The sequence below is a fragment of the Primulina huaijiensis genome, chromosome 12 (assembly GCF_012295235.1).
Source record: "Primulina huaijiensis isolate GDHJ02 chromosome 12, ASM1229523v2, whole genome shotgun sequence".
In the NCBI taxonomy this organism is placed as follows: Eukaryota; Viridiplantae; Streptophyta; class Magnoliopsida; order Lamiales; family Gesneriaceae; genus Primulina; species Primulina huaijiensis.
The window spans coordinates 5,169,468-5,184,739 of record NC_133317.1 but is presented as its reverse complement, the minus strand read 5'-3'; the positions used below and the strand labels follow the sequence as shown (position 1 = coordinate 5,184,739).

Sequence of the window (15,272 nt, the reverse complement as noted above, 5' to 3'; positions counted from 1 at the left end):
CCTAACGTGTTTGGACCAATGATAACTTTTAGTAAGAATAATATCTCAAATGGTAGGAATGATATCTCAATTGTAAGATCTCATTAACCGTTGCGAATATATAAATAATTGTTTTGTTTGTAATATATTTTTACGTATAGTAATTTTTTTTTAAAAAAAATTTTAATATTACATTAAATTCAGAACTTTGTGTAATTTTAAGAAACTTGAAGAAAGACAATTAGTTAGTAAAAGGGGTCAAACAAGTTGGTCAAAATGATTAGGTTGGTAATGAGTAACAACAATGTGAATAAAAGCCCTCACATGATTGGATTCATGCTCAGTTTTCTCAACTTGATGTGTAAAGAACAAGAAGATGCTATTTATTACAAACAAAAAATCTAGTCATGCTTGGCATTAATTAATATGTTTTCGTCTCTCCAATGTTTTATCTCAAGAATAAGTTTCACTATGTAGCTTCAGCTGACAGAGCACAATATAATATTAAAATATTTAAAAAGTTCCGTTTTGAATGCTGGGAATGGTTTTCCTCTAACGGTGGTGGATTTAAGCCTATGATCCATTCGCTAGAAAAAATTAAGCAATTGATTAAAAGTGAGCCTTAATATGCAAAAGTGACGACAATAATGAGAAGGCTTGTATCAAGGATTTTTTTAAAAATTGAAGTACATCTACAAAAAGTATTTCATCCTTTCGTCTTGTCTCATAGCATTGTACACCGCTTGAACCTGGAGAACACATATAGATTGTGTTATTCATGGCGTGCTGACATATATATACATACATGTGTGTGTACGTAAACATGCGTACAAATGATCGAGAGTGAAGGAGATAGTAGCACCTGTTCGCTGGAAACAACTCGAACAGGACCAATGTTCACTGATACATATTTGCCACCTGATGAGATCTTCTGTTTCACTTGACCCTGTACCCGAAGAAGAAGTGTTGAACTTTTGTGGTTGAAATTCAAAATTTTTGGTTAAGGATACAAGTGATAGAAGTTTTAAACTGTTTAGATGTATGATTAAAAAGTAGAGCTACTGGAGATCAATTATGAGATACCAAGAAGAAAAACAAAAGGGATCCATCCAGATAAATGATCGGTTTTTCAACCAAAAAAAAATCAGCCTAATTACACATCAAAAAGTTATAGATCCATTAACGGACAGGCAGGATATTTTATTCCTAGCTAAGAAAGTGAAGAACTAAAGCCAAGAGGGAAACTGACGACATTTTGCTGATTAGATCAAAATGAGTTCTTTAATAAGTACTAGTTATGAGCCTCTTTCAACATCTGAACATTAGACACCACAAAACCTAAATCCTCTCAGTATCAATACTACATAGACTTATATCAACATGTCGTTGGCAATGCCCGGGAATTAAACATTTTTTGTCTCTTTTTTACATTAAGATAAGATATTAGCGTGTGATGTCAAAGACCAATCTGCCATCATCCAACTCAACCGCTTAAAACATCATCTAATTGTAACGCAACCAAAGCTCCAACTCACTACTTCTTCGGCTATAATGTATTTGCAATTCGCAAATTCCCATACAAGGAAAGGAAGAAACAGAAAGAAGTCAAATAGGAATCCACATCTTAATTAGAGGTTCATATCATCCGACTGAATACTCACATATTTTCAATAATAACATATGTTTGAAATATAGATTAGGCTGATACTGCAAAGCAATGTACCTGTTGCAGTTAACAGAAGGTGCTACATAAGTTTGTGCTACAAAAGAGTTGGAGTCATAAAGTCTGACAGAGAAATGCCGAAGAAAATAATGGAGCTCGGCCATTTATACATAGCATCGCTAGTTTACAATGCAATCTATGCTGTTTCACAAAAAATGATGACAAGTCCCAGTAGAGGTGCCAAGAACAGATAAAATGGTGCCAAGATTGTGGTAGCAGTGGGAACAGAGTCACAGGATACCTTACATCCTCCCGCATCTACCTACTATGCACATTAATTTCTAAAAGATTATCTTTTTCTGCAGTTCATCACCAACACTCGATTCGCTGTTTCGGGATAGAATAACACATTTGGATGGAAGTAAACGGGGCATTCCCTTTAGCACTCTGCTTCAGTAGATGACTCATCCCAACACTCCAGATAAAAAATCACAAAAGAGAGATGCTTACTTCTGGGATTGGCCAGTGAATAACCGATTCAACAGCAACAACCATGGCATGTACAAAATCATCACCCCCAGTACCGATGGCAGTAAATCCTCGAACTGTTGGATAGGAATTTACCTGTGCAGGAAAACAGATATTTGACAGTCGAAAATATTTCAAAAAGCCGAGCAGACCCAAGAAGCAGAATTTGCAATTGTTCGAGACACAAATTGAAGATTAATGGTTAAATAATGTCTTCTTTGTCCAGAGAATATGTTTCCGCCCATGAAATCGACGAAACAAAATTTTGACAAAAGGTGTAGGCAACATAGCATGGAACATACCTTTTGATCAAGAGCAAGCCATTCATTAGTCGAATCATCGGTAACTGTACCCCCAATCACTAAATTCGTCGTTTGTCTAACCCTTCCATCTGTCTTTGAAATTTCTGATAATTTTGAAAGACGTACTCAAAAACACCTTTCCAAATACAAATTCTAGTACGTAAAATAAAAGAATGCAAGCACAACACAACAAAGTCTATTGCACCCCTCAAATAAAATGCCTCGTAAAATGATGGTCGATTTTTTCGGATTTTAAAGGAACTAATTTCCCTTAAACTCTACACAACCCTGTTTTTTTAGCAATTGAGCATTCTCACCACAGGTGAAATAAGCGCACAAGCTGCTCAAGAAAAGCAAAACCCAGCTGCCACTCGAACTAGAAAAAAATCCATATTTATTTATTTGCTGCCAAAATAAGTTAATTTGCCAAAACATTCACCTGAAATCGCCTTCAACACCGCTTCCTGAGGTGGTTCTTGCTCATATTCGTCGCCAGAAGAATATGCGCTTCCAAAATTTGCGCAATTTCTTGCAAACTGAGAACTTTTAGCAGATACCGCAACCTCGTTCCTAGAACATATTGCAACTTTACAGCCACAATTTGGTTTCAACGTCGATATTTTCTGGTGGGCCGAAATGATTGGTGTAAAATTGCTCATGAAAGGTAAAGGCAGACAGGATTCTGTAATTTCTGTCAAGAAAACGTTTCTGAGAATACTTCTGCACGCCATTTTTGAAATCTTGGTGGAGAAATTACAGTAGTATTTTCCCTTCTATGGTTTGGATTTGCCCGTACGCATATATGAAATACGAGTCCTACTAATTGGGAAAGTTTGGGCACCGATTTGTTTTGCTATGAGCAGTACGTGTTCCGCTAAAGGCAGACGGACGTTTTGGGTCGAAAAGACCACAGAGCCCTTTACATTTGGTCGATAGATAAATAAATAAATAATCTTTTATAATCTTTCAGCTAATAAATAAGCCCTAGCCTAAATCCAAATTACAAATTCAATCAAATTTCAGAATTTTTCAGCCATTAGAATTAATCAATCACCTAATATGTACGATTCAGAAGTTATCAATGAAGAATCGGAGAGAACAGCTTTTCGCAAAGCGGAGAAGAAATACAAGATTTATTATGATAGCTCCAAAAAGTACGAATTTTTTTTATTACCTTCTTACCTGTAGTTTTTCTATTGCTGAATTTTGACTAACCATGTTGGAATATGATTTTTCTTAGTTCTGTTTTGAGGTTTTCATATGATTGTAATTCCAGGAAAAAGATACCGAGACCTGTAGATTTATCCGAGGTAATTGATTTCAAGTCAATTTTAGACAAGTACAATTGCCATGATGAACTTATGGAAGGAGTTACCGCGTTACAATGTGACTTCGATAGGCCTATTTTCTGCTTGAAAAATCGACCAGGTATGCCAGGATTTCTGCTATATTGATTTTGCTGGATTTTCATGATATGACATATATCAGTTCTTGTGAATGGAATAAATGAAGTTACAAAAAAGCTGTAAATTTTGCCCTCAAATTGCTGAAATTCGTATGATATGCAGGTTTTTATTTTATTCCTAGTGCATTGAGCCTTGAGGAGCAATGCCAATGGATAAGGGAGGGTTTGACGAGTTTTCCTCATTTCCCTAATAGAACAAATCACGATGCAATTTATGGGCCGATACCGGACTTATTTGTTTCGGCTACACAAGGGAAGGCATTGGTGTTTCAAGAGAGGGATCCTGATAGTGTCGATTCTGAGACTGGTAACCCCAAATGGAAATTAGTCGAGGAAATGGATCGATTGTCTGGGAGTGATGCATATAAGTCAGTACAGGCTTCTTTGTTGATGCGAAAGTTGAGATGGAGCACACTTGGCTTGCAGTTTGATTGGTCCAAGGTGAAGCTAAAAGTCTTTCTGATATTTCTGTTTATAACTTTTTATCAATTTTGTTTTTGTAAACCAATTTTGTTGATAATTCATCTGTTTAATTTGAATGGATACCTAGTAGTGCAAAGCGTCTGTGATGATCAGTCTTAAATTCTCAGAGATCGCTTTTGTATGACTGTAGTTGCATGTTGAAGTATTTCTTTTTCATGCCAAATTATTTTCACTCCATATGTCATGATACTGTTTTTACATTATTTCCACTTCCTATGTTACATAGTCTTAGATTGATGTCCGTGCAATACTTGTATTGAGTGCCCCATCTTTCCATAGCATTGTGCTGGCCTTGTGTAATAAAATTGGGATCGGCTCTCTATGAATAATACATATTGACATGCAAACATTATTTACTGTTCTTCATGTCCTATAAATGCTGAACAAGCATTGTTAATATTGGTTCAGCGGAGCTATAACGTTGATCTCCCTCACAAGAAGATACCCAATCCACTATGCCAGCTGGCTAAAAGAATGGCCGCACCTGCAATGCCACATGGTGAAGAATTCCAGCCAGAAGCAGCAATAGTTAATTACTTTGGATTAGGTATCTCTCATACTTAAGACATCTTAAATGACTCATAAAGGATTTTCAGTCTTACCTGGTTTTTATGATTGATATCCACGCTCTTCTTTTAAGGTGATATGCTTGGTGGGCACCTTGATGACATGGAAAAAGATTGGAGTAAACCGATTGTAAGCATGAGGTACTTTTTGTTAGGCTTAGTCCAATGAATTGTGCCTTCTCACTAGCTTGGTAAGTGCAATGGTATTGAGAAAAATGCTTTTCCACAGTTTGGGTTGCAAAGCAATTTTCCTCCTCGGAGGAAAATCTCGGGAAGATTCACCCATTGCAATGTTCCTTAGAAGCGGTGATGTTGTACTCATGGCTAGGGAAGCCAGGCAATGCTTTCATGGTAATTATAGCGTTGCTTCTTAGTTCAAAATGCTGTATTTGCTGTCCTCTTTGGAGACATTATTGGTAAATTATTTTAAATGACTGATGATGATTACAATATCCTCACAAACAAATTCTGTATTCTAGTAATGCTTATATTAAGCGAGTACTGATGATTAACGAGTTCCTTTTTCTGTGTTGTTCAATCTATACATAAAATAATGTGAAATTTATGAGCATTTGGTTGGCAGGTGTCCCCCGTATATTTACAGACACGGTAAATGCTGAAATAGACACTCTTGAATCACATTTTGTGGACGAAGATTTTTCATTCTTGGATTACATCAGGACTTCAAGAATCAACATCAACATTAGACAAGTTTTCTAAGAAGTTGATTGGTTGCTACAAGTAGCAGGTTGGCATGGCAGTTTTCCCAGAGGTTGAGCAGTTAATTTCTCCAAACTTAAATTCTTAGTTCGAGTTATAATTACAATCGCGAATCTGCCGGTCTAATTTTTTTACCTTGAGAAGTCGAAGATGAAAACTAGCACATCCAGTGCTGGTAAAATAACATTATTTATTTTCACCGTGATGATTCGTGTCATTCAAATATCTGTTCTCTATCTACAACCACCTATTTGTTGTACAATTTTGACTTTGACATATGTCGGTCGTTAGTAAAGTTTGACAAATTTTGTTCATTGTTGAGAAAAGTCTGATTTTTAGTTGGGTGTGATGCCGTCGACAAACATTTTAGATTCGTGTGGGCGCACTCGATCAAATAAGAATTGTTCAGTTTTTGAAGTAATTGGAGATCAAACTTCATATTTTATTCGCAAATTGTAATTAACATTCGAATAAATGAATATAATAATAATTTGAACTTGAAAACTCATTCAAGTTGAACTTGGATTGGACTGCTATGCGAGCCTATTTGTCTCAATTTTCGTTATTTTGAGGTTAAAACCAAAATATGCATCTATATTTTCTTATTACATAATATATCGAGAAATTGACTGGATTCCTCCTATATGTGCTCGAAAGAGGAATCGTGCATCTTGATCTTTCCACAGGATTTGCCGAAGGAAAGAAAATAAAAGATTCGAAAGCCAACACAGAATTAAGAAGACAACAAAATAACCCATCAAGATGTCCAAATATGAATTCCCCTTCTGTTTTCCCCTTACTAAGCTCCAAAAACACCTCAAACACCCCAAGACCACAGCTTTTTCCACCACGCTGCTGTTACGTGTACTCGTCCACCACCACTTCACGGAAACTCATATACCACAACAATAAAAACACCCAAACCCCAAATATCTTCGCTCATAATTCCCATTTTTCTTCCTCGAAACAATCGGAAAGAGAAGGATACAAGCAATACAAAGAATGAGTCCGATTGTGATTACCCAATTAGCCACTGGTTTAAGCGTGTTAGCCGGAGCAGTTGTCGTGAAACAAGTAATGGATCAGATTCAAAACCCGATGATGGGTTCTGGCCGGGGGCCTAGATGTCCCAGCTGCAACGGGTCGGGCCGGGTTTCCTGCATCTGTTCGCGATGGTCGGATGGTGACGTGGGTTGTCGAACCTGTGCTGGTTCGGGTCGCATGGCGTGCAATAGCTGTGGTGGAACAGGGACGGGCCGTCCAATCCCGGTTCAGGTATCTGTATCGAACGGGTCTCGCTGAAAGCGAACCGGAGTTGTTTAGAAAAGGGTGGATTGATTCCCTTTTAGCACCTATATTTTGTAACTTCAATTTCTTTTGAATTTGATTGTATGCATAATCTTTTGAATCTTTTGGATTGAAGTAGGAAGAAAAAAAGTCAAATACAATGATAGATTTAATTAAATGAGATATTTTCACAGATTACCTTGTCCTACTTTTTCCCTGAAAGTGCGTGCAACTGCCTTCTGTTCATTGGTGAAATTGGATTACACATGGTTAGATTATTTCTATTCACCGGTTGCCAGTTGCCCCATACAATAGGTCAATGTTACATGTTGGGCTTATGCAATTTGTATTAGTTATAACTCGATACATAAAATTTGTTTTGATTATATGATAAGATGCATTTTATAAGACAAATATGGTTAAAAGCAGTATAATAATTTATATAGACAGAACTCAGAAACGTGTGCTATATGGAAAATAATATTAAAGAGTTGTAATAAGTCTTGTTGTTTTTTTTTTGGTTGCTGATACACTTCGAAAACATTGCTGGAATTGGACTGAGTTGGGTACTGATATGAACTGCTTTTCACATTTGAAATTTTGTTCGGCCCAAAATTATGTTTTTGTCTTCGTTTGTTTCACTTTTCTAGCCCGGCCCAGTTGGTGAATTCATTCTATTGACGAGAATTTATGAATGGGTTATTTGAGAAACGGGCCCAAAATTTAACGTCATCTGATTAAAGTCTCTTTATCAGATGATTTACTAATCATCTGATAATGATTTACTAATATTTTTCAAGGAACCATTTTTCTTTATGTCGATCAAAATTATGTTCACCGATGTATNATTTATTCGAATATGAAATCGAATCTTGGAAATACAGCATCCCGCTTTTTTTTACTACCCAAGGCTTCGATACATTTCGAAATCGAGAAATCTCTACTGGTGCAGGTGTTATTCGAGAACAATTAGCCGATCTAGATTTACGAATTATTCTAGATAATTCGTTTGTAGAATGGAAAGAATTAGGGGAAGAAGGACCCACAGGAAATGAATGGGACGATCGAAAGGTTGGAAGAAGAAAAGATTTTTTGGTTAGACGCATGGAATTAGCTTAAGCATTTTCTTTGAACAAATATAGACCCAGAATGGGAACAAGAATTAAGCTTCCTCCCTCTAAAAGGACATCATATTCCCTTCCAATCTCCGCAATATGNGAACATTTGACCACACCACAATTGGTTTGGCGAGACTGGATGAACAGCAAAATATCAAAAATCACTGTATCCCACGCACGGCATCAATCTTATCCTCTTCTGAACTACTCCCTCCCTGCCAATCATTACTCCTTTCACTCCTCACCTTCGTTCCTAAGTTTTTATTTATCAACAATTATATAATTTATTTAATATTCATTCGGGACCATTTTATCAAATCCCAACTCATTCGTTTTAGAATATATATATATAATCATTTTTATATGTTTCATCACATTTAACATATGAGTATCATCTTTTTATTTTATGTTAAACCACATCTTACAAGGATGTCCCATTTTATATATTATTACCTATAATCATCATTACCATTTCATCTCAATAAATTATTCGATTTGTACAAGAATATATGTTTGATCATATAAAATGGGCAATTTGCTATCTGTTAAAACAATTACAAGAATAATGTTTGGTTGGGGGAAATTTGAAGTCCATCTTAACAAACCAAATGTGTGTTATCGTATTATTCAAAAGTTTTGGATTGCATATATAATTGATAAAATAACTATAATTTTTGATAAAATAACATATGTATGTAAACCGTATTATATTTGTTAGATGCATTTATAACAAATATATATATTGGTAAATTATTTATAAAAATTGACTCATGAAAACTATCCAATCTTGTCTCGCAAAAAAAATATTCCACATTATTTTGAATTTATATATTTTCTCGTCGTGGTCGTTTTAATGATATGGAGAAGGTTGCGGGGTCAAGAAGCAAAAGGCGCAGTCTTTCACATAATTGAGTAGTGTGGAAGAAACGGCAATAAATAACATTTGATTAGTATTTTCGTGAAAAATTACAGCAGAAACGCATTATTTATATTATTATTTATTCTTTTGATGACAATAATTTGGCAGACTGTGGTCCCATAAAACGATACTGTTCAAGAGCGGGTTTGTAGCCTAGTGGTCTCATCCGCTGTCGGAATAACCAATATCCTCGAGTTCGATACCCCTCCTCGCGTGAGTTGTAATAAAAAAAAACCATTCTGTTCATATTAGCAGTTGATCTTTATTCATAAGTTTTTTTTTTTCCAATTTTATCTGATTTTATTTATTTTAAATTCATCACCTTGAAATTCAGTTTTCCGATCGATATTATAAATGTGTGTGTTTGTGCGCGCGTTCAGAGTCAATTGGATAAAGATTCGAACTACCAAAAATATACATATTCATGTGCTTTGTCTTTACTTGAAATGATTAACATAAGATAATTAATCTAGTGTTTATTTAAAAATAATAATTTTTTCCTTAAATTCAAAGGCCCTTTAATAATTAGACTTGAACATAATTTTTAGCCATTGATTTCAGTGAGGACAAATAATCTATTATTGACATGGAAGTGTATAATGGTAACATATAATACTTCTGTTAAATTTGAATTTGGGCGTAAGTCAACCCTAAAAGCTTGCACAAGATGAGAGGATTGTCTAAGTCCATGTGTGCAACTCTCAGGCATTTTATCTAACCAATGTGGACAACTAACACACTTTTTCACGTCCAGGAATGAACATCTTGAGCGTGTAGTTTACAAATGACCTAAAACTAAAAACAAACATATGTCAACTTATATGATCGAAACCAAATTTTTATTACTAAAAAACATTTTGATATGTATATATTTGCAAATACAATGAGTGTGAGTAATGAAATACTAGGAGATGCAGATAACAAATTAATATTTTCTAAATAATATATATTGTGATAAAACTTTTTCATAAATTTTAAATAATCGATTTTAATATATGTAATGTGCATTACAAGCAAGGTTGACAACGAAATTAAACATAATAAATCCGCATTTATAAAGAGAACGGCGTGGTAGTCGACATATATTTCATTTTGTCTTTATCCACTTAAAAAAAATCCTAAAATAAAATAAAATAAAATAAAATGGGCTGTAATGGGATTGTTAGTATGGGCCTTCATTAAGGTTCAGCCCAAGCCCGGTAATACGAGTTTATTATAAAATAAGATGAAGTCCAATACATTGTTCTAGTGTGATATGTCTCAGATCAAAATCTTGATAATGACGTAATATGGAATGGAAATTATGTTTGAGTAGGTTTTTTATGAGACGATCTCACGAATCTTTATCTGTGAGACGGGTCAACAGTGAATCCTATCGATATTTACAATAAAAAATAATACTTTTAGCATAAAAAGTATTACTTTTTCATGGATGACCCATATAAGATATTCGTCTCACAAAATACGACTCGTGAGACCGTCTCACATAAGTTTTTTCTATTGTGTTTTATTTGGATGGAAGAATTTGATATCGCTGATTAATTTGAAATCTTTGTTGAAAATCCAGATATTATAAATCTATTTTCTTCAATTTAAGTGCTTCTTTAAACCAAATTGAGGCGAGTAAATTTAATATCATTATGTCAATTATTTGGAGTCTCCAACTTTGGATATCGTCTCAAATTTCAGAAGTCTAATATTATAGGATCTCGCTGCAAATTTTCAATACTGATGTGATATCAGCTATTTGAAAGCGAATTTTTCAAAGAAGGAATTTTAAAAATATCGAAAATCTATGTGTATAAAGCAATTTGAAGTAATGGCCCCCCACTACATGTAGCCCGTGACACAAATTTGACTATTAGTGATAAAAACAATATAAATTCTTAAGGCAATAACAACTATAGAAAAGCATGATCCAGGACAACCTTCAACAACTGGGGCGGTGCTTTTAGGTACTTCAAATTATGGTTATATTAGAGTCAATATTTATATTAGAACAAAATAAAATTCAAGATTACATAATTTTAATTCAATTGTTAACAATTTTATATATTTTAGTAATGGATAAAATTTATAAGATTGAAGTTTTTTTTTTCTTTTTTCTTTTTTACAAATGCACCAACAAAAAGATGTATTTATTAAGTGTGGAGTAAGTCTCTTGTAAGACGGTCTCACGAATCTTTATCTGTGAAACGGGTCAACCCTACCGATATTCACAATAAAAAAATAATACTCTTAGCATAAAAAGTAATATTTTTTAATGGATGACCTAAATAAGATATCTGTCTCACAAAATACGACCCGTGAGACCGTCTCATATAAGTTTTTGCCTTAATCGTGATATGAAATATATAGTTGGGTTGGGTACTTAGGATAGAATTATTTAGATGATAATCACAAATATAATAAATAATCAGTGTTAGATACCGGGATAATGTCACAATGTTTTGTTTTAGTTAACTTGAAATTGTGCAACAAATCACTAGCTAAAACCACGTAATGACGGCATTTTCCTCTTTTAAATTTCTTGGTTGATTGGACATATTAATTCTATGATCAAATTTTTTATGGTCGACATATATTACATTGCATTATTATATAAAATTATGACGTCCTATACATGTAATATATACTAGTGCATCAATGCACGCTTTTGTGCAGTATTTTTTATTATTCATTTGGTTTATATTTAAATGAGGATCAAAATATAATTATAAAAAATAGTGATATATTACACTGTAATTTTGATATACGAATATATATCAAAAACTTTGAAACAAACATAAATGACTAATTATAAAAAATAATATATATCCTAAATTTAATAGAATCTTTTCAAATATCAACGCATTATTATTGTATAATTTTCCAAGACATGGACAATGTTTAAATAAGAAAATGTTGAAAAGAAAGAGCAGTTAACAATGACATTTGACCTATTATATATTAGTTTTTTTTTTAAAAAAAAAAGGCTGCATTATTAATGTTAATACTTTGTAAATTAAATATAAAATTTTAATTATTATCAACCAAACAAGTATTTGTGATTAGGTCATTATCGGTCGCATGACTTTTGCTGATGATGCACAGATTCCTTGTTGTACTTTTTTTAAAATTATTATTTATTATTAAAGAAATATTGAAACGTTAAATATAAAAAAAAAAATTAAAGTGTTCTAATAAGGAATTAGAATAAAGGAATGTCAAGATCGCTTGAGACATACTCAAAATTTAGAACGTAGTGACTGAGATTATGCATGAAACCCGAGGTAAACTAGACATTACAATTATTATAATTAAACTAAATCCCACAAATTGGGTAAATAAATGCGTTAAGAAACAATAATATTCTCGTTTATTTTCTCCCTAATCCCACTTACGGTTCGTTACGCTAAATCCTCACAAATCCCCATTAATTAACAACTAAATATTTTAAACCACTCCATTCATTACAATTTTCCGAGGAAAATAGGGAATTAACGAGAATGATAAAATGTCACGTTACTGAAATCAAGATTTAATATTTATTTAACTAACCCACAATTTGCACAACAAGAAATACTCCATCTATGTGAAGCATGTAATACGATTGAGAGATACATGTTGATGTAAGTATGCAACCAATATTTTGCGGGTCGGATCAGGCTTATATCCGGGTCGTCACACGCAACCGTAATATTTAAAAAAAAAAAAAACTTTATACATGCGTACATGTAACAATTTATATACAATATGGAAGAGTTAGTGACCGTCCATGCATTATTACCCAAATTAAGGTGGCTTATAGTTCTGAAAGAGACAATTAGGTTCATTTGCTGTTCTTAAAAACACAAAATAATCCATTGACGTGACTCGCAATTTACTACCCACTCGGCTTGCATCATGGAATAGTTTCGAAAGTAAGGAGACAATGATTTATTTTTAACACAACAAATTTATATAATTAATTTATCAATTATCCCAGGTAGGAATCAACCAAAATAATCCGTGTAATAGATGTTTATGTATGTATTTAATATTACTTTAAAGAAATTACGTTTCTGTTTTTATTTAGGAGATGAATTAAAGGTATTAATGGAGAACAAAATTAAATGTTTAATTACTTTGGGTTGACAAGGACAGACACACACACACACAGAGACAGACAGAGAGAAAGTGGTATAGAAAATAAGTTGACGGCGCCAACTCTGATCTACCTTGTCGAAAGCATGCTAGCTCTTCGTAGTAAATAATGATTATTATTTAATAATGTTTATTTGTTGAAATAAAATCATTTTTTAAGGTTAAGCATGCTCATTGATGCAAAATTAGTCCACCACGTAACCCTTTTTTTTAAAAAAAGTAACAAGTCCACGGAATGAATTTGACGAGATAAGGATTAGATAATCTAGCATCTTTTTTAAAAAATTAAAAAAAAGTGATTATTTGTTAACATTTAATTTCAAATATAATTAATTATACCAAAGCTTTTACGGAAACCGAGAAACTTTTTAAATGAATCAATTATCGAAACTAAATTTTAATTTATTTTTCTCCATTGCTCCCCAGTTGATCAAACGGGTAAGGATTTTGGGGATATGTATTCCAACCACCCCTCCCTCATCATCGACAAAGTCACTACCTTGACATTTTGCTTCCTACGGATAATTAACACATCAATTCATCATTTTAATATTTGTTGTATCTGTATATTTTGTCTTACATGAGTTCGAAAAAGAAGTTATGATAAGTTTACAATGACTCACAATGAATTCATACAATAACTTGAGTTGACTATTTTCGTAAAAATGATGATGAAGACGAATTACTCACTACATCGACCCCTTTGTTCAGTCGTGTTTGCTTGGAAATGGATTCGAGGCATTACAAAATGGTAAATCGTAAAATAAATGTTACGTGCTTTAAAATCATACATGTATGTGAGTTATTTTTTTAAACATGTAGAGCAAAGTGATACATATTAAAGAGGCACATATTGAACTTGTGTTAAGTTTTCGCATGCTCGGATTAAAAATAAAATATATTTTACTATACATATCAAGGCATATACCATATAATTTTGGCATGTGTTAAGTTTTAGCAGTAATTTCTTCATGTCAAAGTTTTGTGTAATATGAACAAAATAAGATAGGGTGATTAATCTTTGAGCTCACTTACCATGCACGTAAAAGGTTAAGAAATGGTTTTGTCCCTAAACAAGCAGGCAAAAAGCAACCTCGCTCTTGCTTACACGGCCAAGTATGGTATATTACGAGCTTCATAAGATTCGGAGACCTGAATTGGTACTAAAATCTATTCCAATTATTACATGCACTTTTGGAGAGGGAAAAAAATCGTGCATTGTGAAAATCGAGTTAATCTACTCGACATCGGAAAAAATTATTCTCATATCGTTAAATTATATATATTTATCACATTTTAATAAAAATTGAAATCATAATTCAATAATTAAAATTTCACCACATACAAAACAATCAATAACTTTGAAGTTCTAAAAAATGAAGCAACGATTTTGGAATTGCGTGTGGAAGCATTCCGTTTGCGACCAAATGATGTCAAATTTGGTCAACCTCAGTCAACTCTTTGATAGAAAAACTAAGCTAAAATGAACGGTCCGGATAGCACACAAACATAGTGCGAGTGATCCAACGGTATTGACAACGCCTATTTAAGGGTGGTCACCGTGATTGGGGGAAGCGCGGATTCTCCTAATTTGCTCCTTCAAAAATCCCCTAAAATTTTCATATCCAAAATCCAACTCATAAATTTCATTTCCAAGATAAACCCGACATGGAGTATCAGATAATCGATTTATTTTTAATATAATTATTCCCAAAATTCCAAATTAAATGCAATTTGCATGTGATTGTATTAATTATTTGTACTGAATAATTGTTTTTATGAGGCACTAAACACACATAATGATAAATACACAAATATATAGTTGAAATTGTATAGAGAAATATATGATAAGATTAATTTTAATTTTTGGTTTTTTAATGATGTGAACAATATGTTTTAAAAAACTATTTATGTAAAATATCATTAAGATTATTCTAGTAAAATTTTAAATTTCCAAATTCAAATCTTATTTTTTCCAAAGAAGAAATGAAATTCTAAATTTATTTAAAATTTAAAACCAAACAGAAGATGAAATTCTAAATTCATAGATTTTTAAATCCAATCCTACATCCAAATCGAAATCCAAAATTGTAAGCATCCAAACAAACTGTTAGCGG

General features: G+C 33.1%; 3 protein-coding genes across 3 annotated transcripts; 2 read left to right on the top strand and 1 right to left on the bottom strand.

The window, feature by feature from the left end:
- Positions 1 to 588: 588 nt before the first annotated feature.
- Positions 589 to 3,287, bottom strand: LOC140989810 (uncharacterized). Its single transcript, XM_073459236.1, has 5 exons — positions 2,912 to 3,287; positions 2,473 to 2,576; positions 2,153 to 2,266; positions 842 to 925; positions 589 to 728 (listed from the first exon to the last, which is right to left on the bottom strand). Exons 1-5 carry the CDS (start codon positions 3,201 to 3,203, stop codon positions 672 to 674), a joined length of 651 nt encoding a protein of 216 aa, XP_073315337.1. The 5' UTR covers positions 3,204 to 3,287; the 3' UTR covers positions 589 to 671.
- A 161-nt stretch (positions 3,288 to 3,448) lies between these two features.
- LOC140989809 (DNA N(6)-methyladenine demethylase ALKBH1A) lies at positions 3,449 to 6,020 on the top strand. Its single transcript, XM_073459235.1, has 7 exons — positions 3,449 to 3,626; positions 3,749 to 3,900; positions 4,041 to 4,378; positions 4,829 to 4,967; positions 5,061 to 5,127; positions 5,216 to 5,337; positions 5,570 to 6,020. Exons 1-7 carry the CDS (start codon positions 3,532 to 3,534, stop codon positions 5,704 to 5,706), a joined length of 1,050 nt encoding a protein of 349 aa, XP_073315336.1. The 5' UTR covers positions 3,449 to 3,531; the 3' UTR covers positions 5,707 to 6,020.
- A 452-nt stretch (positions 6,021 to 6,472) lies between these two features.
- On the top strand, positions 6,473 to 7,163 carry LOC140989811 (uncharacterized). The gene has a single exon (XM_073459237.1). It carries the CDS (start codon positions 6,709 to 6,711, stop codon positions 7,006 to 7,008), a length of 300 nt encoding a protein of 99 aa, XP_073315338.1. The 5' UTR covers positions 6,473 to 6,708; the 3' UTR covers positions 7,009 to 7,163.
- Positions 7,164 to 15,272: the final 8,109 nt, after the last annotated feature.

Bases quoted from the DNA above. Each gene is read 5' to 3' on its own strand.
- LOC140989810 (XM_073459236.1), bottom strand. From the start codon at position 3,203: ATGGCGTGCAGAAGTATTCTCAGAAACGTTTTCTTGACAGAAATTACA. The intron at 2,267-2,472 runs GTATGTTCCATG...TTTCCTGCACAG, and splicing joins GGCTTGCTCTTGATCAAAAG to GTAAATTCCTATCCAACAGT. The intron at 729-841 runs GTGCTACTATCT...TGTGTTCTCCAG, and splicing joins GAGTTGTTTCCAGCGAACAG to GTTCAAGCGGTGTACAATGC.
- LOC140989809 (XM_073459235.1), top strand. From the start codon at position 3,532: ATGTACGATTCAGAAGTTATCAATGAAGAATCGGAGAGAACAGCTTTT. The intron at 4,379-4,828 runs GTGAAGCTAAAA...ATATTGGTTCAG, and splicing joins TGCAGTTTGATTGGTCCAAG to CGGAGCTATAACGTTGATCT. The intron at 4,968-5,060 runs GTATCTCTCATA...TCTTCTTTTAAG, and splicing joins AGTTAATTACTTTGGATTAG to GTGATATGCTTGGTGGGCAC.
- LOC140989811 (XM_073459237.1), top strand. From the start codon at position 6,709: ATGAGTCCGATTGTGATTACCCAATTAGCCACTGGTTTAAGCGTGTTA.